At 42.2% G+C, this 26,977-nt stretch overlaps 1 protein-coding gene across 1 annotated transcript in view; it reads left to right on the top strand.

Annotated features, from left to right (window-relative positions):
• Positions 1-26,977, top strand: part of KREMEN2 (kringle containing transmembrane protein 2) — a 53,292-nt gene that overhangs the window by 15,466 nt on the left and 10,849 nt on the right. Inside the window, exons 2-5 of the mRNA XM_081970978.1 lie at positions 4,759-5,025; positions 6,184-6,308; positions 10,579-10,732; positions 22,385-22,717. Of these exons, the coding sequence (XP_081827104.1) occupies positions 4,759-5,025; positions 6,184-6,308; positions 10,579-10,732; positions 22,385-22,717 (879 nt within the window). The remainder of the gene's footprint in view (positions 1-4,758; positions 5,026-6,183; positions 6,309-10,578; positions 10,733-22,384; positions 22,718-26,977) is intronic.

Genomic DNA, 26,977 nt, shown 5'->3' on the forward strand with positions numbered 1-26,977 from the left:
GCAGAGGGCAGCGACTGAGGGCATCAGCATGGCTCAAGTTTTTTCCTGGCCTATATTGTAGCTGATAATTATATGCTGCTAGAAAGACTGTCCATCTGGACATTCTTGGAGACAAAATCTGAGGAGTCTGGCAATCCCCTGCCAGAAAACCCAATAAGGGTTTATGGTCGGTCACTAAGTGAAAAAAACGACCATAAACGTAATCATGAAACCGTTTTACCCCTACTACGGCAGCTAGGGCCTCCTTATCCAGCTGACTGTAGTTTCTTTCAGCTGCTGAGAGCGTGCGCGAATAATAGGCAATTGGGGTTTCTGAGCCATTAGGTAGGATGTGACTCAGAACGGCCCAATGCCATAAGGCGATGCATCGCATGCCAAAGTTAATGGGGGGCAATCACTGTATTGCACTAATAAAGATTTGGATGTAAGGACATCCTTAACTGCCCTAAAGACTTGGGCTTCCTTAGACCCCCAATGCCAGGGTGTCTTGGAGTCCAGGAGCCTATGAAGAGGCTCTGCCAAAGACGCCTTATGGGGTTAAAAAATGGAGTAAAATTAAGCAGCCCCAGAAAGGCTTGCAGTTCAGCCTTAGAGAAGGGCGTGGGGGCTTTCTTAATTGCCTCTACCTTGGACGGAGTAGAGTGGATGCCTTTGGAATCAACTAGATACCCCAAAAATTCTACACTGGGGACCCCTATTCTACACTTTTCTTGTTTGAGTTTCAGGCCCGCTAGGCGGAAACGGCTCAGGACTGCTCTTAATTTATCGACGAGCTCAGCTTGATCCAAAGTGGATATAAGCACATCATCGAAATAGGGTACTACCCCTGGCAGCCCTGGAGCATCCGCTCCATTAGGCTCTGGAAAATACTTGGGGCTACACTGACCCCAAATTGCAAGTGTTTACATTTGAAAGCTCCCCAGTGCGTTAACGATGGTTTGAGCCATGGAGCTGCTGGTACGCTTGTGCCAAGTCTAACTTGGCAAAAATGTTTCCCTGGACCAAGGAATGGATCAGATGTTGAACCACTGGAACTGGATAAGGGTTGGCTTGCAACCCTTTATTAGTGGTGCATTTAAAATCCCCGCAAATTCTAATACTACCATCTTGCTTAATAGGTATTACTATGGGGGTCTCCCAGGGGGAGTGGTCTACTGCTTTGAGCACTCCTTGTGCTATTAATTTATCTAGCTCTAAATCTACTTTGGGCCAAAGAGCAAAAGGCACTCTCCTGGGTTTTAGACGTATTGGCGCCACCTGGGGGTTCAAATTAAAAGAAATGGGGGTCCCATTATATTTACCAAGCTTGTTGTCAAATATGTCCACGAACTCGCTGGCCAGCACGGCGAAGGAATCTAGAACAACGGATGCCGGAGACGTTGAGCCCCAATGCGGAGAACCAGTCAAGCCCAGGAGGCTGGGCAGATGGCCATCTACAATGATGAGGGGAAGAGGCCCCTGGAAGTTATTTCTGGCTATGATGAATGTGCTGCAACCCACAATGGGTATTGGCTGCCCTTGATAGTCTCTGACGCGAAGTGGGTGCTGCCTGAGTTGAGCTTTGGTCAGGCTGGACACTATCCATTTGATAGTAGCCCAAGAGACCAGGGATTTGGAAGAGCCAGTGTCCACTTCCATCTTGCAGGGCTCTCCCTCTATGCGCACAGTCAGGTATATCTTATAGGTAGGCTTAGTCAGGGACGCATGGCTGATAGCCCAATCAGGGTGCTGCTGGTCACCTGTGATGGCAAAGCAGTCTTCACGGTGTTTGGGAAGTCTTTTTACAAATTGTCTAGACAAGGCGCGCTCCGGAGGTGGGTCAGCGATTGTCATGGCCGCTCTGCAGACCTTGGATAAATGTCTTTTCCTGTCACATTGACGGCATTGTGGCTTTGAACCTGCAGACTGACCTTGCATGGTTCCCGCCACAACTCAGGTAACCTGCCTGAGGTAAAAAATCAGCCCAAGTCCACTTTTTCCTGGTGGCCAGTTTGAGGCGGCTAATCTCTTCTTCCTCATCCGAGAAGTCTTCTACGTCATCTTCTTCATGGTGGACAGCATGGCCCCTGCTGGCATGGGTGGCCGGTGGCAGAAATCTCTGAATTTCTGCGGTGGATTTGTCTGACATTTCATATGCCATGGTTTCATCCACGGCTGCCTGAAGGCTCAGCTCTTTTCGTGCCAGCAAGCATCGCTGAAGTCTGAGGTCTTTGATACCACAGACCAGCTGTTCTAAAAGGGCATCATCCAGCACAGAAAAATCACAGTGCAGGGCTGTTGTTCTGAGGGAAGCCATGTAATCGCTCACAGATTCCCCTTCTCTCTGGGTCCTCTGCCTAAACGCATAACGTCCGGCTATGCGCAAGGAAGTTGGAGAGTAATGATTTTTAAGTTTCTCCAAAAGAGTCTCCCAAGGCATTGAATGGATGAATTGAGGGGCTGCTAAAACCTTGAGTGTTCCAAACATCTCGTGGTCACATGCGCTGAGAAAATATCCTCTTTTATGGCCACTAGACAAACCAGTGAAGTCGTTTGCCTCTAGGAAGCACTCAAACAGCTCGAGATAGGCACCCCATGTTTCAGTGGCCGGGCTGAATGCCATGAATGCCGGTAGATTAGCCATTCTTAGAAGGACGGAACTTGAGGAATTAGTCTTGGAGCAACTACTCGTCGCCTGTGACTTGAGGCAGCTCTTATTAGTGACTTCACTTTTCCTTTACCTCAGTCCTAATCTCATCCTTCGTCGCCAGTGTTCTGTAGGGAGAACAAGGCAGACAGGAACTGAGGCAAGGCAGGTTGAACCTATTTACAGTATAACACGGCAAAATGTAAGGCAAACCTCGACCCGGCAAACAGCAGCTTTTGACAGCTGACAGCCCTTTTTATACTAGAGCTGTCAGACGCTGAACCAATAGAATGGCTGCAATCTCCCGCCAGCTGGCTGCTCGCGTCTCAACCAATCAGGGACCGGCAATGATAGTTAATGGCGTCATAGCCTTGAGGACTTAACAGGAAGGAAAGAAGGGGCCGCTGGCGGTGGTCTTCTGTGAATTTCCCAGAAGGTCTCTTCTCCAGCTGCAGGTCTTCAAAGATGTAGATTCCTTCAACTTTTTGACCAAAGCGAATTCCCCAATTACTGGTAAAAGGGAATCAGGACTATCTTTTCACATTTTCTTCCCCAAAATTATAACTTGTTTTGACAGAAGCTCTTTCTGTGAAGGAACAGAGGGAGTTTCCTTCACCAATTAGTAATCAAGGGTTGAATTCAGCCGTCAGGATTCCTCTAGGACTGAGAGATTAGCTTTAAGATTGTTTGAAAGTTTGGGATCTCTTCCTCATCCAAAAATAAAGTTCTATAAGTCGTGATTATATAGATGTCACAGCTATCCTGCATAATTTATGCCTGATTGAATTTTTGAATCAAGTACAGGTGCTGGTTTTAGTTTAATGATCACAACTAGGATAGGCAATGACTTACTTGAGCTTCCCTTTGCTTTACAGACCTAAATATGAGGAATGGTCATTAAGTTATTTTTTTCATCACCATTGTTAACTGTTGACGGTCACTAAACAAGACAGTGACTAAACCAAGGACTAGTTTTCCACTGTGTCAGTCTTATCAATGCCACAGCTCTCTCTCTCTCTAAGAAAATGCATTCAGGGGTATTTCCTGATTATAATTACTAAGCTCACGCTGTCTTGTTGATTGGAGCCAATTGGGAACTTCAGCTGCCTTCACGCAACTTAATCTGCATGAATTTTCCTGGTTTACACAATGCACTGAATTAATCATGCATTAACCAAAGAAGTTGAATTCGCCCAACACGCCAACTCACAAAAACTGAGTTTAAAACCAAAAAGAGTTAGTAACTTGTATGTGAATTTGCTATATTTTAATTGACTGACTGAAGCTTGTTGTATAAATAGGCCACTAATCTCTGACCAAGTACAAATTCACTAGTCCAGAAGACTTAGGTTTTTTAAAACTGAAAGCCCTTAATTTTCTTGATTATGTAATTTGTATCCGTACATATATTTGTGGGTGTATATATGTGTCTCACCAGGAACTGGTAGCCGCCTAGATGCTGCTGAACTATAATTCCCAGCAGTCGCAGCTGATATGGCCAATGGCTGGGAGTTAGAGTTTCAGCAATACCAGGAGAGCCACAAGTTCTTCATCCATGAGGAACTGTGGATTGTTTTCCTGGCAGGCTATCATAAGTTCCTTGGATGACCTGGTTACTATATCTCAGTTTAACCAAGCTCTCTGGGTTGCTGTGAGGACAAATTCGTTTGTGCATAACAGCTTCCTGAGGGATAGCTGGTTACTCTTCTGCAACAAAATCGAAACAGACTCTTATGCCACTTCAAAGGCTGATATATCTTCAGCTTTTATGCATCACGATCCAGTTTATCAGTTGCAAGTGATACTGAGAGAATTGTTGTGACTGTAAAGAGAAAGATATGTCTTGGGTTGGAAGCGACCAAACACTTAGATTTCGTCATAAAACAGCAATCAAATATGGGTTAGGTGTGAAGATAAAGAATTGCTTGGCTGACTTTGCTAAGAGTTGGACCTGATAAGTTGAAGAACATCCATGCAATCTTCAAGAGTTGATGATTTGCCTCAAAATAATCTTTACTTTGTATGACTTTGCTCTTCAGTGAATGGAGAGGAAATGCACCCAAATAGAAAATAAAATATGCAGGAGCAAACATGTCCCCGACCATCTCTTTTTCTCTCTGATTATTCCCCAGAATTATCTGAATGCTTTATGGTGAATGGAGCTGATTATCGGGGCCTGCAGAATAGAACTTCTCCTGGATCCTCTGGGAAGCCTTGCCTCTACTGGAACCAGACACGAGAACATGCCTACAACACGGCCAAATATCCCAATGGCGAGTGGGGGCTGGGCAGTCACAATTATTGCCGAAATCCAGATGGCGATGTACAGCCCTGGTGCTACATCTCAGAGAATGAAGAAGGGATCTACTGGAAGTATTGTGACATCCCAACCTGCCACAGTAAGTGCTGGACTTTGCATCGAGGTGGGGGATCAGATAATGTTGGATGAAAAAGTTTGGTCCACTCTGTAACATATTAATGAAATTCTCAGAAATGGCGTGTTGTGGTTTTGTCTTTTTTATGTGGGAGCCAAGATGTATGGATGAAAATCCACTCTTGGTCTTCAGTCAAAGACAGTCTTCCAAATGGGGAGGGGTGGTCCTTCTATTGACCCTTTTCAGATTTTGAAGTATGATCAGCAAGGGCAACTTTGAAGTGAAAAATACAGCTGTAGCACTCTTGTACTGTAAACCCAATACATCAAGAAGACACATTTGGATGAAAATTCAAGGACCCTGAAAAAAAATACAGGAAAACATAAACAATACAGGATGAAAACATTTCAAAGAAACCATAAGGCAAAAGTTGGCAATAAATCTATTTTAACTGAAGAGAATCAATTTCAAGACAGCTGCCTGAGCCCTTTCACTGAAAGCAATATGGCACTGTTTCTCAACCTTGGCAATTTCAAGATAGGCAGACTACGACTCCCATGATTCACAGCAGCTGCTGTGAATCATGTGGTCAGCTTGTATCACAGGTAGTCATCACTTATTGACTGCCTTGTTTAGTGACTATTTGAATTTGTGACAGTTGAAAAAGAAAAACAGCTTTGCAACCAGTCTTTGCATTTATAAGCCGTACAATGTATCATAGTTAAGTGGTTGCCATTTGTGAGCTTCATAATCACCTTCAAACAAGTAAAATTAATGGAGAATGCGAATGTCGCAGTCATGTGATGTTTCAGTTAGTGACCATGATGATTTGTGTAATGACGGGAGCAGAAGTGACATCATAGGCCAGGGGTGTCAAACTCATGGCCCGTGGGCCGGATGCATCACGCACTGGCCAAGCCCCCCCCCCCCCAGTTTAGCAAAGGGGGAAAGTCGCGATATGTCACATGATGACAATATGACATCGGAAGTTTGACACCCGTGTCATAGGCTTAACACAATCATATGACTTTTATGCTTAGTGACTGTGGCGCTTAACTACAGATCCCAACTGTGGTTGGTAAATGAAGACTACCTGTAGAGTCCTAAATCTGTGTAGTGTTGTGATATCTTCCTGAATAAACATTCAAAATTTCTACCCATATCTTTCATTGTTTCTTTCAGTGCCTGGCTATGTTGGCTGTTTCCTGGACTCTGGCACTCCCCCAACATTAAGTGGGAGCAGCGGCACCTCCACCAAGCTCACAGTGCAAGTTTGCCTCAGTTTCTGCCGCAAGCGAGGCTATAAGGTACAACCATCTCTTTGTTACATTCAACTCAGGAGGCCTTCTCAGTCCATTGAAAAGGTTGCTTCAAACAGCACTCCCAACATGGTGCTTTCTATGCGTTAGAACTACATCTCCCAGAATTCCCAGATAACAGGCTGGCTAAAAATTCTGGACTGGACTCATAAGTTAGGAATTGAGTTCTTGAACAGTCTAGATATAATTAGCTGGCATTTATTGAGGAAAGAGGACATATAGATTTAATATAAAATAATAAATAAAAGTCAGGGAATGATTCCCACATTCTATTCTCCAGCCTAGGAAAAAAGCACCAGTGAGAAGGATTTCATTCTTTCTAATCTGCCACACTGGAGTTGTATGATGCAGCTCTGGGCTTGTTTTTAATTTAAACATAGAATCCTGACATTGTTTCAAATACCGTATGCTTTTAGTCTTCCCTCTAACTTGGTTTGTAAAGCTTGAGAAAGCTAATTTAATGATCTTTAACATTGGTCTATAGCAGTGACGTGCGGTGAGGTTTATGACTGGTGAGGCACTGACACAGTGCTGAGTTTCAAATATTTTTAGACTTGTGGACTTCAGCTCCCAGAATTCCACAGCCAGGCATGCTCAGTTCCAATTTAAAGCGACAGCATTTGTTTTTCTCCTTTGCTCCTTCTTTCTTTTTCTTTTTCTTCTCCTTCCCCTCCTTCCTCCCTCTCTCCCTTCCTCCCCCTCTCTCAAACACACACACACACACACACACACACACACACACACAGAAGTTGGATTGGACTATCTCTTCTACCCCTTCCCTCTCTCACTCACTCTCAAACAAACCCCCCCACACACAAAAGTTGGATTGGATATCTTTTCCAGTGGCTTGAAGAGTCTTTGCCTGGCTTCCTGCCTCCTCCTGTGGTCTCCTCAGTGCTCGCTTGTGCTCTCCCTCCCCAAGTGTAGTTTGATTGCAGGTGGAGCCACGTTGCCTTTTCAAACTTGTAATCAGTGAAGCTGGGCTAGATTTTTATATAGTTTTATCCAGCTGTGTGTGTGTGAGAGAGAAATGAATGGGGGCCTGGGGAGGAAGTCACTACACTTGGGGAGGGAGAGCACCAGTGAGGTTAAGCAGAGTCATCCACGGTGAGGCAGCAACTAGCTCAGCTTTTTCCTTTTACTTTTTTTTTTCATGATGAGAGTGGTGAGGCTGTGCCTCACTTGCCTCACCTGACTGCACGTCACTGGTCTATATAAGAATCTATCCTGGTTCAAAGAGATACAAAGCATTGCTCTGACACAGCTAACAAATTTTGCCAGTGTGGGACTGCAAACTATTAGGAGGTTCTCTGTTAAATTTATGTATTGATTTATAATTATTGATGAATAAAGAAACTTGGAAAACAACAGAGTTTAGTGACTACAGAATAACAGAGTTGGAAAGGACCTTGGAAGTCTTCTAGTCCCTACACCATTTCAGAAAAATAGTTGTCCAATCCCTTCTTAAAAACTTCCAGTGTTGGGGCATTCACAACTTCTGGAGGCAAGTCCTTCCACTCATTAATTGTTCTATTTCTCCTTAGTTCTAAGTTGCTTCTCTCCTTGATTAGTTTCCACCCATTGCTTCTTGTCCTACCCTCAGGTACTTTGGAGAATAGTTTGACTCCCTCTTCTTTGTGGGCAGGCCCTGAGATATTGGAACACTGTTGTCATGTCATCCCCTAGTCCTTATTTCATTAAATAAGACATACCCAATTCCAGCAACTGTTCCCTGTATGTTTTAGCCTCCAGTCCCCTAATCATCTTTGCTCTTCTCTGCACTCTTTCTAAAGTGTCAATGTCTTTTTTACATCGTGGCAACCAAAACTGGATGTGTTATTCCAAGTGTGGCCTTACCAAGGCATTATAAAGTGGTATTAACATTTCACGTGATCTTGATTCTATCCCTCTGTTTATGCAGCCTAGAATTGTGTTGTCAGCTGCAGCACATTTATATTTAAGTGATTGCCCAGGTGATTGACTATTTCTCTGTCTGGGAACCAAAAAGCTTTGGTTCCCTGAATAAAAAATATCTGATAGAGAAGCTCCACTTGTAATTTCAACCTCTTTTTCATTTTTACTCTTAATGCCCCATTAAACTACATTTCCCATTAAGAACAGCATGACCATTCTTTTTTTCTATTAATAGATAGCCAAGATGGCTCATCTTTCATATTTCAACAGATGCCATCAAAGCAGCTATAAGAGTCTTGCTGGCCACTGATCCATGGTTTTTAATAAAGAGCTATCTATTTAATATTGATACATGGATAGTTTATTTGCCAACTTTTTTGAACTGATCTTAATTACTGGGCCTTGAGCAGCTGCTGCATGATTTTATGGGTAACAGTGCATATCTCCATGCCATAAAAAAACTTTCCCAGTTGATTTGCTTGCCAATTACAATACCATCAGCACTTTGCAGGCAACCAGTTCTCTACCCTTCATTTGAAATTCAGGTACAACATCTGAAAAGCAAATCAAATGATGACCAGCATCCAACATCCCAGAAGATAAGTTCAGGATCCAAAAAGATCTTGGCAGACTTGAACAATGGGCCCGATCCAACAACATGAAATTTGACGTGGAGGAAAGCAAGGTTTTACACTTAGGCAGGAAAAACCAAAGGTACAAGTACAGATTAGGCGAAACCTGGCTCAAAACAGTAACTGTGAGAGGGATCTTGGAGTCCTAATGGACAATCATGTAAACATGCCCCAGCAGTGTGCGGCAGCAGACAAAAAAACTAATACTATATAACTCTTGGTTGTATAAACAGAGGCACAGAATCAAAATCACATAAAGTATTAGTATATACTAAGGCTTTATAAAGCCTTAGTAAGGCCACACCTGAATTGCTGCATCCAGCTTTGGTTCCCACTTTACAAAAAAGATGTTGAGACTTTGGAAAAAGTGCAAAGAAGAGCAGCTAAGATGATTAAAGGCCTGGAGGCTAAAATGTGAAAAATGGTTGCAGGATTTGGGTTTGGCTGTTTAGAGAAGGACCAGGGGGGACATGAAAGCAGTATTCTAGTATTTGAAAGACTGCCACAAAAAGAAGCGGGTCAACTTATTTTCCAAAGCACCAGAGGGCAGGACAGGAAACAATAGATGGAAACTAATCAAGGAGAGAAGCAACCTGGAATTAAGGAGAAACTTCCTAACAGTGAGGACAATTCAGCAGTGGATCAGCTTGCCTTCAGAAGTTGTGGGTGCTTCATCACTGGAGGTTTTTAAGAAGAGACTGCCACTTGTGTGAAATAGTATAGGGTCTCCTACTTGAGCAGGGGGCAGGACTAGAAGACCTCCGAGGTCCTTCCAGATCTATTCTGATTGATTGATTGATTGAACCTCTGAATAAGGCAGCGTTAGCTTACATGGAAGGCCTGAATTCTGATTTTCTTCACTTGCTCTAGGCATGTGTCCTCACCGATCTGATTTTTTCCCCTTTTTTGGATTGGTCTTTCTAGCCTTCTCAGACAACTGATGCGAGTAGAGTAGACACATATTATCCCCCTTCTCTATTTTCATCCCATCCGCCCAATTCTTGGCACCCCGTGAAACAGAGCTCAGCCATCCAACAGCATTTGTTTTGTCGTTCCAGACTATCAGTTTTTATTAGCGCAACAAATGCACAGTTGTTATCCATTTGTCATACTTGGTTGAGACGACTGCCCTCGTGGTTATGCTTCTGTTCTGGAGATACTGAATTTGAAGATTAATCTATTTTTTTAATACCTGTGAAACCATTATTCAATCTGGTGACTTGATTATGGCCCCTATTTAAGCTTTCTCATTTGGAAATAGCAAGATTTTGGGGCTCCCACAGATAATTTTGGCTGTTTTTCTATAATCTTCCATATTCTCCACCCCTTTTATTTTATGGAAACAAATCTGCTGGTATTACTCTGCATGATTGCTCTATAGAAAGTAAACCATTTCTTTTGGCCCTAAAGTGGACAACTGGCTCGATAGTTTATCATGAAAATACAGTCCTTATGGTCTGTAAACCATGATTTATGGTCTAGCATGTTTAGTGAACCCAACCAATTTGGCTTATTCAGTAAACCATGATTAAATCAGGTATGGCTTTCAGTCTACGAGTACGTCATAGGAAGCCTTAAATTTCCTTCAAGACAACTGCCTGTCCTATCCTTGTTTCCTTGCAAAATTTCACGTTTCCCCATTTTAGCCATGCAGTTAAAAAGATGGTGCCATCTTAAATCTTCTTTTATTTTCCTCTCCCTTTTTGGAAAAGTTTGCTGGAGTGGAAGCTGGTTATGCCTGTTTCTGTGGCCATGAAGGGGATATCCGGCACAGCCAGCAAGTGAGTGCTGTGGAATGTGATCAAGTCTGCTTTGGAAAGTCTAGTGAACTGTGTGGAGGAGATGGCCGGATCGGCATTTACAATGGTAAGTGTGAAAATGTGCACACCCATCTTCGATAAAAGACATATCTGGTACAGCCAAATGCATTCAGATGGAATTTCCTCCCTCTGCATATTAATTGAAGGTCATCCATTGAAGTTGGTGAGGTTTAGAAATAACTTCAATACACTTTTAGAAAGACAAAATGCAAGTTACCTTCGTATTCAAGGATTTGAAATCCAAGGGCACCCTAAGTCAGGGTGTGGGCCGTGCCCTTGTACCGGTCCTTGAGCCATTCAGAATTGGACCGCGGAAGTAGGTGAGCGCATACGTGCATCTCCACTTGTATGATCAAATGGGAGTGCTTGCCCACTGATCGCACAGAACCCCCCACGCCTCCCTTGCAGATCCGCAAACCTGGAAAGATTGGGGGAACTCTGCCCTAGGTCACATATTGGACTACCTCAAACTGCATGGGGTTTTTCAGAAGTTTCATATTGTTTATAAAGGGGTTTTTCAGCATCTTGAAAATGTATGGATTTTGCCTTCCAGAATTCCCTAGCCAGCATTTGAGAGTGGAAGTCCATACGTCTTCAAGCTGCAAAGGTTGGGAAACCCTGTTCTGTGCACATATTGAGGCAGTGGTGAAATCTATTTTTTTTTTACTACTGGTTCTGTGGGTGTGGCTTGGTGGGGGTCATGTGACTGGATGGGCATGGCTATGTAGTCATGTAACTGGGGGATCAAAAGACAGAAACTCACTTTAACAATGTCTTGCTACAGCAGGGCTGGACTAAATGACCTCCAGGTCCCTTCCAGCCCTGGATTATCCTCTGAAGCTGTGTCTAGTGCCAGGTTTGTAGTCTTCTTTCCTTTCCTTTTTCCCTCCCTCCCTCCCTCCCTCCCTCCCTCCCTCTTTCCTTCCTTCCTTCCTTCCTTCCTTCCTTCCTTCCTTCCTTCCTTCCTTCCTTCCTTCTTTCTTTCTTTCTTTCTTTCTTTCTTTCTTTCTCAGCACCCCCATGGTCCATTTTTGGCCAAGCAGTCTTCTGGGAAGCCTGCTGAGAGCAAAAATGGACATACACACACCCACGTTTCTGGAGAACCTGTAGTAAAGAAATTCTTAAAAAGTTTTTTTTTAAAGGTTCCGAAGAACAGCTGTGCAACATGCGATAGTCGGAATGTTTTTTAAAAACTTTTTTAGTTTTAAAACTACCGGTTCTGTGAACCAATAGTGTTTTTTACTACCGGTTCAGGCGAACTGGCCCAAACCGGTAGCATTTCACCCCTGTGTTGAGGTTGTACAGAAGGTTAGGGTCTGAGATTGTAATTGCCCCTCCCTGTATCCCCATGACACTGTGAATTTTCTGTGAGAATCTGAAAAGTGATCCAATTAACTGCTGGCTCATTTCCTTCTCCAGAGAAAACATTTCTCCTAGTTTCAGTTCCTAGATGCTGGAATTTTTCCTCTTCTTCCCTTGCCACCATTCATTCATCCACTGTAGTTGCACCATATAATGGCTAGTGAGCATTGTTTCTGTTTTTTAAAATTCTTCTCATGAAAATGTGAAAAGGAAACAAGAAAGGTAGAAGATGCCAGCTTCCTGCCTTTTTTCAGTCCTTCATTGGATTGGATCACTTTTCCAAACCTCACAGAGAGTTTACAGAATCATGGGGACACCGGGAGGGCAATGACAATCAGTTAGAAGACGTGCCAGTCAGTTTACAGCATGGAAGGTGAAGTCCTTGCTGAATCCATCACACTGGCATCAGATAAGGTTTAACATGGACACTGGCGTGGAAATGCTGCTTAAATTTGGAGGAGTAAATTGATGGCTATGGAGCAGAGGATAAAGTTCCATGAAATTGAGTGGGATGAAATTCTGAGAAGAGACATTCATAGATTCAGAGGCATCTGAGGCAAGAAGGATAGGCAGGATAAAAAAAATGACAAAACCAATGTCACACTATCACGATGAACTCTTTTGTGTTTACTGTGTGACCTTACACACACGGGTAAAAGGAGATGAGCTTGCATTGTTGAAGGTGTGTCTTTGTTTTCCTCCTTTAAGATGACACTCTCCAATCCTGCAGATTCTTCTGCATAAATTGTGTTTTCTTTTGCGGAAACTGATGCTGCAGCACAACACTTTTGTACCTGGGATTAGAAAACCTCCATTGTTAATGATGCACGGCTGTGCTTGAGTTCATACTTTGCCATAGCAGAGAGTGCATTTGCAAGTTTCATTTGCAAGTGCCACAAACCTCATCATAAATAGGAAGGACATTTTAGGAACACGCTCTTGCACATTTTTTGGTATAGGAAAGAAGGATGGTATTTTCTTTGGCCGTTGGCTATAATTTGCTCCCATCCTGCTAGTTTTATGTTCTCAACATCTGGAATGCAGTTATTTATTTATTTTAACTAGTGTTACTTTTCAAGAACTTTGTTTTGTCTTCCTGTTTATTTAAGATGCAGCTGGACTCTTTTCCTTCCTGATTTTGACTCTTGACAAAGGCTGTTCGCAGCTTAGTATTATTTCCATTTTAATTAGTTTTTAACAACCATAGCAAGTTGGGATCTATTACTATGTAGGAGCTCCTTTCACATGTGAGGTGGAGCACTGACAGTTTTTCCATAATACAATTGCAACTTAGAAGGCACATGGCAAACACAACAAGACAGTGTTTGCTTTGTCTAGAATATGTGTGTGAGATGCACATTGAATAATTGTGGGAGAAGTGGGGGGTGCTAAAAAAAAGTTGTGTGACTAATAGCTCTGTAATTGCAAACTCCAGCTTGGCCTTTTAAATCTGTTTTTCACTTTTGAATTGTTCTTTGTTCCTTTAAATTTAATAGTTTTATTTGAAAAAGGAAAAGAAAAAAAGATCTTCCAGCTCACCGGTATGTTTTAGGGGCAATGTGATGAGGACTGCTGCTATCTATCATTTTCACAGTAATAACACTTATTCTACTATCAGTTTTATACACTCATCCTAGTCTAGTTAATTTCACATTGTCATTTTTACTATGAAACTAGACAAAGACATGTGAAATTGACTCCGCTTTTACCCCAAAATATCCTAAAAATAAAATCAATAGTAGTGCTTTGAAATATCATGTGTCACGTACAAACGTTTTTGATTAAAAAAATAAAAATAAAGCCTAACCAGAATAGTGGGGGGGAGCAGTTCTGATTTTAAAAAAAATTAACAGGACAGTTGGATCCTTCTTTTCATGGTTCATCAAATTAAGCAGCTCGATCCATCCAGCTCCCCCTCTTCCTTTCCCTTTTAAACTTTGTAGGGAAATCTTTCCTCGTAAAGGAGAAAGAAAAACAGAGTGTTTCTGCAAGTGGGAAGGATAAATCCACCCATTGCCTTTCAAATTTTGCCGCTTCCCTGCTTCCTGTTTGCCAGCATGTCCCCGGGTGATTCTTTTTTCTGGTGGGGCCCCGAGTTGGCTCCATGTCCAGTTTCCTGGAGTGACTTGTTCTGAACCCACCTGGCCACACCCACATGGTTGCATTCACCTGGCCATGCCACCCAGCTGCCCCAAGTCATGTATGCTGAGCTGGCTGCACCTAATCCTCTGCATCAACCTGGCCTCACCCATCCAGCCACACCCACCTGGTAGTGCCCAGATGGCTGCACCCACCCAGTCTTGCCCACCTGACTGCTGTGAGTCATCCCATTCCCAATCAGATAGTCTTTGATTTAAAACTGTGATTGGGACCAGAATTTCTGTTGGTAAGCAAGGCAGTTGGTTAAGTGAGTCACACTTTATTTTAGGACCATTCTTGCCATGGTTGTTAAGCAAGTCACAGCAGTTTTTTTTTTAATTCATCCAGCTTTGACTTGGCATTTCAGCTGGGAAGGTCACAAATGTCAATTACATGACCTCAGGATAATGCAACCATCGTTGCAACATGCCAGTTGCCAAGCACCTGAATTTTGGTCACATGATTGTAGAGATGCTGGATGTTGTATGTGTGAGGACGGGTCATAAGTCACTTTTTTCAGTATCATTATAAATTTGAACAGTTGCTAAATGAATGGTTGTAACTCAAGGACTACCTGTACCATGTTTGAAGGTCTGTCTCAAGATCTTGGCATAAATATTGGGGGTGGGAGAGTCACATATTCGATCAATCCCTTTGCCTGGTCATTGGGGACTCATGAGTTGCTTACTATATAAATAGGAAAGGTAGCTTAAGGTGATCCAGTTCTAAATAGTTCCACATTTGATTAGGATTAGATTAAATTAAAATAACTCCTCCTGGACAATGCCACCCATGCATTCAGGATGAATTAATGGCCAATTCAGGATGAATTAATGGCCAATGAATTAATGCCTCTGCTAGCAAAAAGGGGGCGTGTGGAGGCCACGTGTAGCTCCCTGTGGCCCATTTTCGGCCTGGACGGCCACCTGCAGCACCAATTTTGGCTGGCAAAGTGCTGCAGGAAGCATCTGTCCCATCTCCTCCCCACCCTCCCCGAGCCAGCCCACGAAGGAGAACTACAATGCTGAGCTGACCCTGGAAGAAAGGTGATACCCTAAAGAAGGGTAGATTTTCTTTAGTGCCATCATCTCTGACAGCATTCTGATTTTCACACAAATATACTTATGTGACTGCATGGGGAATTAAAAAGAAGCCAAAAGGGATTAGCATGAGTAGAACATAACTTTGCCCAGCTTCTCCACAATTAGACAATCTAGTTGTGCCTCCTTTGCAATGGCTGCAGATATTTAGCCAGGTTTAATCTCATTCTGCTAGCCCCTGAGTTCAACAAGTCAACTGCCTGGGAGAGAATTGCTCCAATTGTCAAGAGCTTTAGCTTTTGTGCTACTTGGAATCCCTTCTCTTTACGAACATTTCTTAAAGGTAGTTCTAAGTAACCATTCTCTGACTGAGCATGCTGGTTGAGGAATTCTGGGAGTTGAAGTCCACACATCTTAAAAGTTGCCAAAGTTCAGAAACACTGCTCTAAACACTGCCAATACCTGAATATCTCCCTAACCTAGAATCCAGTGAACATCTTTTTTCCAAATTCATTGACAACCAACTCAGGAGCTCTTCAGGCATAGCAGTCATGCCAGTCCAGCAATTGGCATCATGGCAACAAGTTCCCACAACTGATTTGCAGTGCTGGAGCTCTATGGAGGTTTGGGTGGACTGTTTTTCTATACATGGAATCTTGCCTCTCCACTTGGCATTCGCTAGGAGTTTTCCCCCTCTTCTTTTTCCATTCAATCGTGTTTGATTTTTTAGGGATTGCCTGGACAACTCCCTACTGTTTTCTTGGCAAACTTCTTGAGAAGTGATTTGCCATTGCCTTCTTCCTAGGGCTGAGAGAAAGAGATTGGTCCAGGATCATCCAGCTGGATTTGTGGTTAAGGTGGGACTAAAACTCATTGTCTCCCATTTTCTATCCTGATGCCTTGTCCACAACACCAAATTAGCTCTAGGATAGCAATCCTCAAATTAGCATCCTTTGTGCATTAAAGTCCGTCTATCAGAGAACCTGATTTTGGACAGCATCTGGAAGAAGGGGCAAGATTGACAGAAGCAGGGTGCTGGTATCATGATGTAAGTCCTATCTCTTTCCTGATGGAAATTCCTGGCTCAGTTACAATGTAAGTCAAGGACTAACTGTATTGAACGGACGTGGTGGCTCAGTGGCTAAGACGCTGAGCTTGTTGATCAGAAGGTCGGCAGTTTGGTGCTTCGAATCCCTAGTGCCGCGTAACGGAGCGAGTTCCCATTACTTGTCTCAGCTTCTGCCAACCTCGCAGTTCGAAGGCATGTAAAAATGCAAGTAGAAAAATAGAGACCACCTTTGGTGGGAAGGTAACAGCTTTCTGTGCGCCTTTGGCATTTAGTCACGCTGGCCACATGACCACAGAGACGTCTTTGGACAGCACTGTCTCTTCGGCTTTGAAATGGAGATGAGCACTGCCCTCTAGAGTCAGGAACAGCTAGCACAAATGCGCGAGGGGAACCTTTATCTTTACCTGTATTGAGCTTTTTTCCAAGCCCAAACCTTTTGGAGGCTACTCCAGTCCTGAATTTTCAGGAATGTTAATATGCCTGCTTCATCTTATCTAGAACCTGGCTGTTTTGCTCTTTTTCGGCATCCTCCCCTTTATCCTGTAGGCTGTTTCTCAACTTGGGGAGGAGAATCGCATCCCATGTTGACTGCTTCTGCATGCCACCATTGGTATGTGTCCTCCTGGTTGGGAAACCTCGATCTCATGGATTTTGCAACCTTATCAGCAAACCCAATCTTAATTCTCCTAGCAAGTTTCACCATATTTCAAAACTGCCCTGCAACATTTTTCCACCTTCTTTAATAGGTTTCCACACAAGGGCAGGCAGCACCCTACAGCATTATGCTGACTTTGAGAATTTATAGACAGAGGGAAAAAAGGCATATACAGGTAGTCCTCGACTTACAACAGTTTGTTTAGTGACCATTCAAAGTTACAGCCGCACTGAAAAAAAGTGACTTAGGACCATTTTTCACACTTATGACTATTGCAGCATCCTCATGGTCACGTCATCAAAATTCAGATGTTTGGCAAATGATTCATATTTATGACGGTTGCAGTGTCCCTGGGTCATATGATCCTGTTTTGCAACCTCCTGACAAGCAATGTCAATGTGGAAACCAGATTCACTTAACAATGCGTTATTAATTTAACAACTCCAGTGATTCACTTAACGACGGTGGCAAGAAAGGTTGTAAAATGGGGGAAAACATGCTTAACAATTATTTTCACCTAGCAACATAAATTCTGGGGTCAATGGTGGTCGTAGGTTGAGGACTACCTGTAAAAGGAGTTTTCCCTAATGCCAGGATGTTTTTACAAAATGCCAAACCACAAAAGCACACACTGGGTATGGAAAACACGGGGGTGGGCTTAGCAATCCCCCCCTTTCAGTTTGGCTTAGAGCAAGGGTGTGCAAACTTTTTGCAAGGCGGGCCAGATTTGGTGAGGTGAAAATGTGTGGGGCCAACCATTCAGCCTGACATTCTTTGAACCATTAACATTAAATGCAAATGAACTATTTTATGGAAGACTAAACAAGTCACTCTGGCGGGGAGAAAAGGCTGCGAACCACTCGAAATTTGAAAACGGGCCACAATTGACCCCCCGGCTGGACTTTGGACATGCCTGGCTTAGAGGCAAGAGGAGTTGGTAGCTCTTGGAACTGCTGTAGCTCAGGGCACAAGTCAAAAACAAATTGATTTTTTTATGCTCAGCTTTTGGTTAGTTTGAGGGATTGGCTCAGAGGTGGTATCCGGCAGGTTCTGACCGATTCTGGGGAGCCGGTAGCGGAAATTTTGAATAGTTTGGAGAATTGAAAAATACCACTTCAGACTAGCCCTGCTCCCATCTATTCTTTGCTTCCCGAGTCCCAGCTGATCTGGAGGGAATGGGGATTTTGCAGTATCCTTCCCCTGCCACACCAACCAAGCCACACCCACCAAGCCACAGAACTGGTAGTAAAAAAAATTGAATCCCACCACTGGATTGGCTTTATTGTATTCCTGCTTGTCTTCAGAGTTCCAAGGAGTGGAACAATCTCAGGTCTGTTTCCAAATTTGGTGGGTATGGGAGAATGTGGGACTGGGAAGTAGAATTGGTGCTCTGCAAAGGTTCTGTAAAATTGAGGTAGTTTAATCAAGCACTTGTACATCCCACCGAAGAGAGCTACCTACCTAACTATGCAGAGTATTATTTTATGCATATGGTTCTTCCAAACAGCTGCATTCCTGGGTTCCACCTCCCTCTTATCTCCGAGGTTGCACACAGAAATTGATGAGCTTATGAAGCATAATGGTTAAATCTGAGCCAGCTGCAAGATGTAAGAATATTGCTTACATAGGAAAAGATCCAACTGTTCATGTAGGTGGCGCTTACCTTTGGCCAGGTTATAACAACTCCATGATAGTTGGATGCAATGCTCAATACTCCCTGTTAATTGCTTTTAGCATTATGATGTGGGATGTAGTACTGTAGCTGTTGACAAGCTCGATTCAGATCTAAGTTCAGCCAAGTGCTTACTGCTTAGCCTTAGGCAAGTTGCTCCCATTCAGCTTTCACCAGCCTGCTATAATCATTAAGGCTATGCAACAATCCAGGTTCAAAGGTCTACACTGAATTTTGAGCACACATGGGTGGTGCCCATAGCACTTGTTGTGAATACCTTTTCCTGAATTGTATGTGAGTGAAATCAGGTATAAATCTAATTAATAATAATAAGTAGGATATGTCAGGGCAAGAATATTCGTTATGCACTAATGGGAGGCGGGGTAAATTTAAAAAAGAGAGGAACCCCCTTCTCCAGTTTTATGAGAACTCAACCGAGTTATTAAGAGAGGTGTAGCAGAAACATGGAAATGTTGGAAATCTCATCTTCTCTCCTGGGATACTCATACTTGGACCGTACCTCTTGCTACTTATAGTGGCTGGGCAATTCTCACTGCTTCCCAAGCAATACCTTATGGACATCTTCACAGTCCTGTTATGTGTGTGAAAGGAGGTTTTCATCACCTATCTTGTCTTGCTGGCAATAGCAATCATGAAAAAAATTAAATTCTATAATGCAACCTGCTGGCCACTGGGGGAAGAGGGGATGACCTTGAGGGATAGGAGGAAGAGCTGCTACCAAGGCCACAGGTAGATAAAAGAGGACTCAGCCCAGAGCAAGAATGTAGTGTGCATAAATATCTCAGATAAACCCCTGTGGCTCAGTGGCTAAGACGCTGAGCTTGTTGATCAGAAAGATCGGCAGTTCAGCAGTTTGAATCCCTAGTGCCACTTAACGGAGTGAGCTCCCCTTACTTGTCCCAACTTTTGCCAACCTAGCAGTTTGAAAGCATGCAAGTAGAAAAATAAGGATCGCCTTTGGTGGGAAGGTAATAGCGTTCCATGCACCTTCGGCCACATGCCCACGGAGACATCTTCGAACAGTGCTGGTTCTTCGGCTTTGAAAGGGAGATAAGCACCGCCCCCTAGAATTGGGAACGACTAGCACATATGTGCAAGAGGAACCAGACAAATACCGCCCTAGTTCTCAAAAAGATAAAAGGAGGAAGGGGGAGGTGTATTCAGAGTTGCAAGATTCTGTTATTGTAATAATAGATAATAGATAGTCCTTGTTTAAAAACCATTCATTCAACCATTCAAAGTTATGATGGGGCTGAATGAGGAGGACCAGCTTGCATGTCACAGCATACTGTGGTCACATTATTGCTACTTGTGATTTTCACTATCGACTTCCAACAAACAAAGTCAATGGGGAAGCCAGCAGGAGATCTCAAATGCTGAGTACATGATCACATGACATTGTAATCTTTACAAGATTAATTAAATAACAGCAACTGGGATTGCCAGAACTGATATCACAAGTCAGTGTGGTCATATAACGTACTTCGCAACTGAGCCACTTAACAACAGAGTTCCCAATTCCAATTACTGTTGGTAAGTGAAGACTATCTATGTACAAACCTCTATTTACTATAAAAAGACTACAGGAAGTCTTCAACTTACAACTGTAATTGAGCCCAAAATTTATGTTGCTGTGAGAAATTGGTTAAGTGAGTACTGTCCCATTTTACAACTTCTCTTGCCACATTTGTAAACTGAATCACTGCAATTGTTAAATTAGTAACATGGTGGTTAAGTGAATCTGGCTTCTCCATTGGCTTTGCTTGTCAGGAGGTCTCAGAAGGGGATCATATGATCATGGGGACACTACAACCGTCATAAATGTGAGTCAGTGGTCAAGCATCTGAATATAAATCATGTGACCATGGGTCATAAGTGTGAAAAATGGTTGTAAGTCACATTTTTTAGTGCCGTTATAACTTCGGTCACTAAGCAAACTGTCGAGGACTATTTGTATTTCTTTGATCAAAAAAGAAAAAATTGCTGGGCGAAGTTCTGTGCTCTCCAGTAGACAAAGGAGAAAGAGACAAGAGGCTAGTTCACTTTTTCTCCAGAAACTCAAGGTCCAGAAAAATCGCAGAATCTATTCTGCTGTACTTCCATAGCAGTAACCAAAAATTGTCTGAAAGAGAATCACCTGTCAGTTTCTGTTGAGGAAATTTTCCTGGTTCTAATCTAATTAGACATTTTCAGTTGATCAAAACCCTTCAACTAGTTTAAGAGTTATTGTCTGAAGTAACAAATTATATTAAATCATTATGTGGATTCCTCTCTAAACGCATTTGGAAGGTAGGAAAGTATTTATATTTTGACACACAACCAGATAGTCGAAACTATTGCTGAATTATCTAAATTTGAAAACAGAGATGAGGCTCTTGTCTGGGCCAAACAAAGGATAAATATCTTAAGTCACTTGATTTTTAGTAGTTATTTTAAATATTTTGAGAGATTGTATTCTGAAAATGATTTACCCATAACATCTGTTTGGCAGTACATATTGTTGAAACATGTACTGACAAAACAGCACAATCCAGATGCTTTAAGCAGTTTTAGAACTACCTGGAGTCTTAAGAACCCTTAACAGAGGCAGCACTTAAAGTGAACTCAACAATTCACTTTTACATGGAATTTAAAAAAATAATAAATAAATACAATAGTAGAGTTGGAAGGGACCTTGGAGGTCTTCTAGTCCAACCCCCTGCCTAGGCAGGAAACCCTATACCATTTCAGACAAATGGCTATCCAACATCTTCTTAAAGACTTCCAGTGTTGGGGCATTCACAACTTCTGGAGGCAAGCTGTTCCACTGATTAATTGTTCTCACTGTCAGGAAGTTTCTCCTCAGTTCTAAGTTGCTTCTCTCCTTGATTAGTTTCCACCCATTTCCACCCAATAGAAGGGAGACTAGCTTTAATTATATTATCTGTACTGTGGAATGAAGAATTGGAATATCCAATTTTGGAAAAATCGAAGGGCGTAGCTTTTTTTTTAAAAAAAATGTAAACATTATTATTATTATTTTTAAGAATTTAAGAAATTCAACAGAACATATTATTTCATGTCTACTAGACTCCTCAAATAAAGTTTTTAAAAAGTTGGACATTAGATTTTTTTTTTTATACTGGCATTATAAATATTTTTAACATCATTTTGAAAAGAAATGGAATGTAAATGAAATATTTATTATATTCCTAAAACAAGGAATTTGGTGTTTTATGAGAAGATTTGGCTGTACCCTAAACCTAGGGCTTGATAAGGTGGATGATCTTATATAATTTAAATAAAACCTATCCGCCTGATATTAAAGAATTGATTCAGGATATGAGTATGAGTCTGTTATCTATCTTTGAAATGTTTTTATTCCAAAAATAAGGAGGCAAAGCAATATGTTTCTGCATGATCTAGATTTAATGATAAACTTAAAGACTGAAATAATCTCATATCAACATGAAATGGATTTTACATGCATTTGGATCTTTTAAAATCAACTCTCTTTATTTTCTGTTCGGTTACATTTAATTTATTTTCATCATTATACAACATACAGAGTTTTCGTAACTTAGGTATTAAGTACCTTTTATGTTGATGTTGCACTTCTTTGTATTTCAGTATTTGATCATTTTTTTAAAAAAAATTAAAAATATCTAAATTTCATAACCTGAAGATGAGCTTGATTCACCAGAGGCTTTTCCTTTAATATTGATTGCAATTCTGTTCTGATTTTTCTCCTCCTGTTCCAGTCTCCATGGGGGCCTGTCAGGGGAACTTCAGTGATCTGTCTGGAGTGATCTACTCTCCGCAGTTCCCAGATGACTATGAGGCCAACAGCAACTGCAGCTGGGTCCTTTATCCTGCAGGTTATGATTCTATAGAACTCAGCTTCCGGATCTTTGATGTGCGTGATTCAAATGACCGCCTAGAGGTCCGGGATGGACACAGCAATCTTTTACTGGCCCACTTTGATGGGCGCCGAAGGCCAACTGCACCTCTGCTGTTCCCCACGGACTGCCTTTCTCTCTCCTTCCAATCAGACCAGTTTCTGCAAGCCCAAGGCTTTGCCATCTTGTATCGAGGTAGGCACTGAATTGGCTTCCTGGATGATGCGGTCGCCTGACTAAAATGTTAGAGGAAAGTTCTAAAACTTATATGATGATGTTCCACAGGAGCTCTTTCTCTCCCCCCCCCCCACCTTCTGTCTCCCAAGTGGCCCTGCTTACAGAGGGGGAAAGGAGAGACCATCTTAGCAAGATGAGTGAAGTCAACTTTTCAGGCAGTGTAACCATAGATACCTTTTGACCTGTGTGGTGGATTGTGCTCACTTGTATTAGTGACATCTTACCCTTGTACTCTGGGCTCAATCCAATCTTTTTTCCTTGTGCTTGTTTCCCCAATTAGTAGATTCTAGATCCATATGTGTTAGGAGGAATAGCAATAGCAATAGCATTTAGACTTATAGACTACTTCATAGTGTTTTACAGCCCTCTCTAAGCGGTTTACAGAGTCAGCATATTGCCCCAACAATCCGGGTTCTCCTTTTACTGACCTCGGAAGGATGGAAGACTCAGTCAACCTGCAGCCTGGTGAGATTCGATCTGCCAAACTGCTAGCAGCTGGTGATCAGCAGAAGTAACCTGCAATACTGCACTCTAACCACTGCGCCACCGCGGCTCATAAATTTAGTAGAGAGTAGAGATGTTCTATTTTGGAACATATTTCAGGATTCCTTGAGAAATGCCAGAAATCTATTGCCAAATTTATTTATCAAATGTATTGCTATCTGGCCTACATGAAAAAATGTTTCTCAATCAACTAGAATAGGGTTGGAAGGTACCTTAAAGGTCATCTAGTCCAACTCCATTCTCAAGCAGGAAACCCTGTACCATTTTAGATAAATGGCTGTCCAATCTCTTCTTAAAAGCCTCCAGTGATGGAGCACCCACAATTTCTGAAAGCAAGCTTTTCCACTGCTTAATTGTCCTTGCTGTTAGGAAGTTTCTTCTTAATTCCAGATTGCTTCTGTCCTTGATTAGTTTCCATCCATTGTTTCTTGCCTTGCCTTGTGGTGCTTTGGAAAATAAGTTGACCATCTCTTCTTCATGGCAACTCCTTAAATACTGGAATAATGCTATAATGCCACCCCTAGTCTTTCTTTTCTCCAGACTAGCCATACCCAGTTTCTGCAACTGTTAATACAATACAATACAATACAATACAATACAATACAATACAATACAATACAATACAATACAATACAATACAATAGTAGAGTTGGAAGGGACCTTGGAGGTCTTCTAGTCCAACCCCCTGCCTAGGCAGGAAACCCTATACCATTTCAGACAGATGGCTATCCAACATCTTCTTAAAGACTTCCAGTGTTGGGGCAACTTCTGGAGGCAAGCTGTTCCACTGATTAATTGTTCTAACTGTCAGGAAGTTTCTCCTCATTTCTAAGTTGCTTCTCTCCTTGATTAGTTTCCACCCATTGCTTCTTGTTCTACCCTCAGGTGCCTTGGAGAATAGTTTGACTCCCTCTTCTTTGTGGCAACCTCTGAGATATTGGAACACTGCTATCATGTCTCCCCTAGTCCTTCTTTCTCTTAAGCTAAACATACCCAGTTCCTGCAACCGTTCTTCATATGTTTTAGTCTCCAGTTCCCTAATCATCTTTGTTGCTCTTCTCTGCACTCTTTCTAGAGTCTCCACATCTTTTTTACATCGTGGCAACCAAAACTGGATGCAGTATTCCAAGTGTGGCCTTACCAAGGCATTATAAAGTGGTATTAACACTTCACGTGATCTTGATTCTATCCCTCTGTTTATGTAGCCTAGAACTGTGTTGACTTTTTTGGCAGCTGCTGCACACCGCTGGTTCATATTTAAATGGTTGTCCCGAGTCCCTTTCGGGAGAGGGGGCGGTCTATAAGCGCTCAGTAAATAAACTAGGACTCCAAGATCCCTTTCACAGTTACTACTACTGAGCAAGGTACCACCTATACTGTACCTGTGCATTCTGTTTTTGTTGCCTAAATGTAGAACCTTACTCTTTTCACCATTGAATTTCATTTTATTAGATAGTGCCCAATGTTCAAGTTTGTCAAGATCCTTCTGTATCTTTAGCCTATCTTCTGGAGTGTTGGCTATTCCTGCCAGCTTGGTGTCATCTGCAAATTGGATGAGTTCCCCATTTATTCCCTCATCCAAATCATTGATGAAGATGTTGAAGAGTACTGGGCCTAAAACAGAGCCTTGGGGTACTCCACTGCATACTTCCCTCCATGTAGATGCAGTTCCATTGAGGACTACACATTGAGTGCGGTTGGTCAGCCAGTTACGAATCCATCTGGTGCTGATGCTGTCTAACTCACATTCTTCTACTTTATCTAGTAGTAGGTTATCGTCTACCTTATCAAATGCCTTACTGAAGTCCAAGTAAACTATATCGATGGCATTCCTCTGGTCCACTTATGTTCTTCATATGTTTTATCTCCAAGCCTTTAATCATTCTAGCTGCTATTTTCTACACTTTTTCCAAAGTCTCAACATCCTTTTTGTAATGTCCCCAAATTTTTTAATTACATTTTTTAAAATTATGTTTTACATTTAGTTTAATTAATTTTTGTAATATCCCCAAAGAGTTAATGTAGGGCAGTTTCTCTTGACATCCCTTTGAATCTTTCTGTAGCCCCAGATCAGTAATCTGGCTGCGTCCCCAGATCTATTTAAAAAGAGATAACCAGAGCTGAATTTGCAAAGCTAGGAGGCACAATTGTGCCAGGCTTTCACAAGGTATGGTTTGGTCTTTGAAATGAGTGGTTGTTGGATCAGTAGTTTTCATCTGAGTAATAAGTAAAAATATATCTCTACATATTCACATTTGTGGGGTCACTAATTTCAATGAGGAAGAATACCTAAATTGATATAGCGTGCATTGAGAAGGTCAGATGTTTATTTTGCAGTAGAGCATCTCCAAATCTTAAAGACACTTTGATCTACCCCCTTTTTTGCAGTGAAGTTTTTGCTTGGTTGGCTGATTTAAATTCTTGTATTTCATTCAACCTTTCTCTAAAGCAGCAGCTTCCGGTAATTGAAAAATGGGTCTCTGTATGGGGAAGACTCTAGGGGTTCAAAAAAATTACTAATAAGCTGCATTTGTTGCTATTATTGCTTTTGTGCAATACAATACAATAGTAGAGTTGGAAGGGACCTTGGAGGCCTTCTAGTCCAACCCCCTGCCTAGGCAGGAAACCCTATACCGTTTCAGACAGATGGCTATCCAACATCTTCTTAAAGACTTCCAGTGTTGGGGCATTCACAACTTCTGGAGGCAAGCTGTTCCACTGATTAATTGTTCTAACTGTCAGGAAGTTTCTCCTCAGTTCTAAGTTGCTTCTCTCCTTGATTAGTTTCCACCCATTGCTTCTTGTTCTACCCTCAGGTGCCTTGGAGAATAGTTTGACTCCCTCTTCTTTGTGGCAACCTCTGAGATATTGGAACACTGCTATCATGTCTCCCCTAGTCCTTCTTTCTCTTAAGCTAAACATACCCAGTTCCTGCAACCGTTCTTCATATGTTTTAGTCTCCAGTTCCCTAATCATCTTTGTTGCTCTTCTCTGCACTCTTTCTAGAGTCTCCACATCTTTTTTACATCGTGGCAACCAAAACTGGATGCAGTATTCCAAGTGTGGCCTTACCAAGGCATTATAAAGTGGTATTAACACTTCACGTGATCTTGATTCTATCCCTCTGTTTATGTAGCCTAGAACTGTGTTGACTTTTTTGGCAGCTGCTGCACACCGCTGGTTCATATTTAAATGGTTGTCCCGAGTCCCTTTCGGGAGAGGGGGCGGTCTATAAGCGCTCAGTAAATAAACTAGGACTCCAAGATCCCTTTCACAGTTACTACTACTGAGCAAGGTACCACCTATACTGTACCTGTGCATTCTGTTTTTGTTGCCTAAATGTAGAACCTTACTCTTTTCACCATTGAATTTCATTTTATTAGATAGTGCCCAATGTTCAAGTTTGTCAAGATCCTTCTGTATCTTTAGCCTATCTTCTGGAGTGTTGGCTATTCCTGCCAGCTTGGTGTCATCTGCAAATTGGATGAGTTCCCCATTTATTCCCTCATCCAAATCATTGATGAAGATGTTGAAGAGTACTGGGCCTAAAACAGAGCCTTGGGGTACTCCACTGCATACTTCCCTCCATGTAGATGCAGTTCCATTGAGGACTACACATTGAGTGCGGTTGGTCAGCCAGTTACGAATCCATCTGGTGCTGATGCTGTCTAACTCACATTCTTCTACTTTATCTAGTAGTAGGTTATCGTCTAC

Source organism: Natrix helvetica (assembly GCF_964273705.1).
Source record: "Natrix helvetica genome assembly, chromosome: Z".
Lineage (NCBI taxonomy): Eukaryota > Metazoa > Chordata > Lepidosauria > Squamata > Natricidae > Natrix > Natrix helvetica.